The sequence below is a fragment of the Primulina huaijiensis genome, chromosome 9 (assembly GCF_012295235.1).
Source record: "Primulina huaijiensis isolate GDHJ02 chromosome 9, ASM1229523v2, whole genome shotgun sequence".
Lineage (NCBI taxonomy): Eukaryota > Viridiplantae > Streptophyta > Magnoliopsida > Lamiales > Gesneriaceae > Primulina > Primulina huaijiensis.
In genome coordinates, this window is record NC_133314.1 from 20,894,092 (window position 1) to 20,897,471 (window position 3,380).

At 35.5% G+C, this 3,380-nt stretch overlaps 1 protein-coding gene across 1 annotated transcript; it reads left to right on the plus strand.

The window, feature by feature from the left end:
- Positions 1–219: 219 nt before the first annotated feature.
- Positions 220–3,000, plus strand: LOC140984157 (mitochondrial import inner membrane translocase subunit TIM22-4-like). Its single transcript, XM_073451394.1, is given in 6 exon segments — positions 220–393; positions 1,152–1,324; positions 1,432–1,556; positions 1,558–1,623; positions 1,722–1,794; positions 2,680–3,000. Coding segments are annotated over 5 exon segments (513 nt in total). The 5' UTR covers positions 220–393; positions 1,152–1,161; the 3' UTR covers positions 2,766–3,000.
- Positions 3,001–3,380: the final 380 nt, after the last annotated feature.

Genomic DNA, 3,380 nt, shown 5'->3' on the forward strand with positions numbered 1-3,380 from the left:
TTTCATGGATGACCTAAATAAGATATCCGTCTCACAAAATACAACTATAAGACCGTCTCACACAAATTTTTTTCTTAACCAACATAAAAACTCTTATGAAGTTCTCATACGTGTCAATTTTTTGAGATAGAACTATTACATTATTTGTTTAATGAAAAAAATAATATTTTTTATTTGATTGTGTCGACAAATATTCTAAATAATGGTAACTAAAAATGATATAACTGTCTGTTTTTGTCTACCCTTTTACTTTGGGGCCTACACAAGACAAGCTACACTAGAAACCCTAGAGTGCTTGAACCCATCGGCTTTGCCGAAGCGCTTCCATTTCTTACTGGAATTCGATTTTATTGTTCAGTTTCATGTGGGATTTGGGCAATTAGATAAAGGCAAGTTCGCTGCTCAAGTAGTTTCCTATCGTGAAAATTTTGTGATTTCAGAGCTATGCATTTTAATTTTTAGATTATAATTTTTTAGTGGAATACATATTGCTCAATGAAGCAAACGTCGTTCAATCATTTCATAGAGTTTTTACCACTTGGTTTCTCTTTTTGTTTGTCGAGAATGTCATTTATGTGTTGTTCGTCACGTGTTCGATTGTTTGCCCCATCTGTTTTGTGTAGTTTAAGTCATGAACGGATCAAGCGTGATTAAGCAGAGGAAATTGCCATCTTCAATCAAATTAAATCTAAGCTCTACGAGTAATTTTGCTAATTTTATAAGCACTACACGATTAGATTTCATTCAAGGGTCCAAGACAGATACTTAGACAATTGGAAACTAGGATTTATTAGTTTGATCAGGTATTTAAGCATGAGATTATGTATTTTCATAGGAGTCAAAATTTCACACTTATATTTAGATGATTAGATGGCCTGGCCCTGATCTGTTCATTCACCTTCTCTAGAGGCTCGTTGAACGACGGAATTCAATTTTGAATGTGCAAATAAACTGTACAGAGAACTGTCTTAATCTTCCTATTGTGAAAATGAATTATTAACATATCTCAAGTCTCATCAATCTCGTCAAAAACTAATCTTTACTTTGCTACAAGTTGTGGGGCTGAGTACATGGTACTGGGTCTATTTGAGTATCTTTCTCAGTGTCCACTATTATGTGATTTGGTTTACTGATCTTCTATTTTCAGACAGACACACCTCCATGAATACAAATCCAGATAATGAAGCGCAGACTGCTCCTTCTAGCTCACAAGATCCACCAAAGCCCTCATTAGAGCCTATTCGCTTGCCTACCATTGAGGAAGTTCGAGGTCAAGACATTTGGAACAATTGTGCTGTTCGCAGTGTTGTCAGTGGAGTTATGGGTATTTTCCAAAATCACATTTCTTTGGTTTCCTATTCTTTGTCATAAAGAACTTTATTACCAGTTTTTAATATGTGGATCTATAAATTTAATTTTAGTAGTCTGCAGGAGGTGGGTTGGGATTGTTTATGGGGTTATTTCTTGGTGCACTGGATAATCCGATAATGCAAGATGAAATGACTGGAAAGCAACAGTTAATTTACCAAGCAAAGCAGATGGGACGTCGGAGCTGGAAGTTCCTGTAAGGCCTTTGCAGTAATGGGTTTTATCTTCTCTGCTTCTGAATGCATCATCGAGAAGGTATATAATTGCTAATCGCAAAACATAATATTGTTGGGTTCATTTTGAGAAAACATATAGATTAAACTAGAAAGATAACTATCATTTATTATATGAAGGCCCGGGCCAAACACGATATTACAAATACTGTTGTTGCTGGATGTACAACTGGAGGTGCGATATCAGCGAGAGGTAATTTTTAACATCTGTTTCAGGATTGTGGCATGTGAATTTAGTTATGTTGTTTGTGTCGTGTTCCATTTCTCAACTGCCTTCCTTCAACATGGGTGGCTACAAAATTCAGGAAGCTTATATGAGTTTTGGAACTAAACTAGCTGTAGATTAGTGTGCAGTGGAACCTTATTTACCATTTAGCTCTTAAAAATACTCGATGTAAAAAATATCCATGAAATGAACCCAAAATTGAGTTCGCGAAATTCAGAACCACATTTGGAGTGTAATCCCCATAATATATTTAGTTTCTTTCTCGTTTTATAGGACGCCTAAAGTTTCAAATTTTTTATGGTGTGATTGTGCTAAAAATTGTGGAAGAAAGAAATGCACTTATCTTTAGATTTTTAAATTACATTTTCACCTTAGACGACTCTATTTAGGGTAATTTCATGCACAACACATTAGGTCGTGCATGAAAAAGAAACAAAAAAAAGGCGGTGTGTGGGTTTCGGGCTTTCGGCTATCAATTTAAAATACGGGGTTTTAGCTTATTGATTTTTTGCGAGGAATTTTAGCCTTTGCAGCATTATATGGGAAATCTATATGCCAGTTTATCTGAGAAAAGTATATATGACCTTATGTGAAGACACCACATATGACATCTGAAGTTTTTTGAATTTTTTTCATCCTATAGTCTCAATTCATGAGTATTCTATTTTGTGCGATAGAGTGCTCTTGAGTGAAAGGAAGTTGGGTCTGAATGAACAAATTTGGACGGGAAGGAGACGTTCTCCATGGCTTTGAATATCAATTTTACCTTATATCTCCGTAAATTTATTATTTAGATTGTGTCTCACTTCAGCTTCATCTTGCTAATAATGTTTTACGCCGTGCCTTTTTCAGGTGGACCAAAAGCAGCATGTGCCGGTTGTGCTGGTTTTGCTGCATTTTCGGTGGTCATAGAGAAGTTCCTCGAACGACATAGTTGAAGATCCAATCACGCTTATTTCTTTTGACAGTAAGTTGGGGGTAGCAGATCAGCCGGCATTCTCTTTCCATATTATTTATGGTGGACCGCTATGGCCGATTGAACGATTTTGTTGTGTTGATTTGAGGGACATATAATCATCTTGTCGTGGACGATTATTATTTTTGATGAAAAGATACCTTTTGAAACAACGGAAATTTTGAATTATCAACTCTATCATGAAGATAATTAAATTACTCTGTGATATATGTTAGGAGTATAATGAATTCTGCTGCATGTCCTTGAGTTGTCAGATAAGGTCACTCTGCTTTGTTCATTGTAAAATTCTCGTTGAGAAGGTTCCTTAGCTCAATCCTGAATTGGCAAACATAGCTTTTACAACTTTAAGCATTGTTATGTTCAACAAATATCCGAATTCACCGTCTAGCCTCACTTCATGACCAAAAATAATGCATGGATGTAACGATTCTATCTTTTTAGAAACCTGTGGAGGTTAAAAAAGCGCCATGATAAATATTTTTAAGACTATAACAAGTCGACAGGGACCCAAATATTAGTTGAATTATAATTGAAATTATGGAACTCGTGTCTACATATATCTTCGAATGTTCTGTTG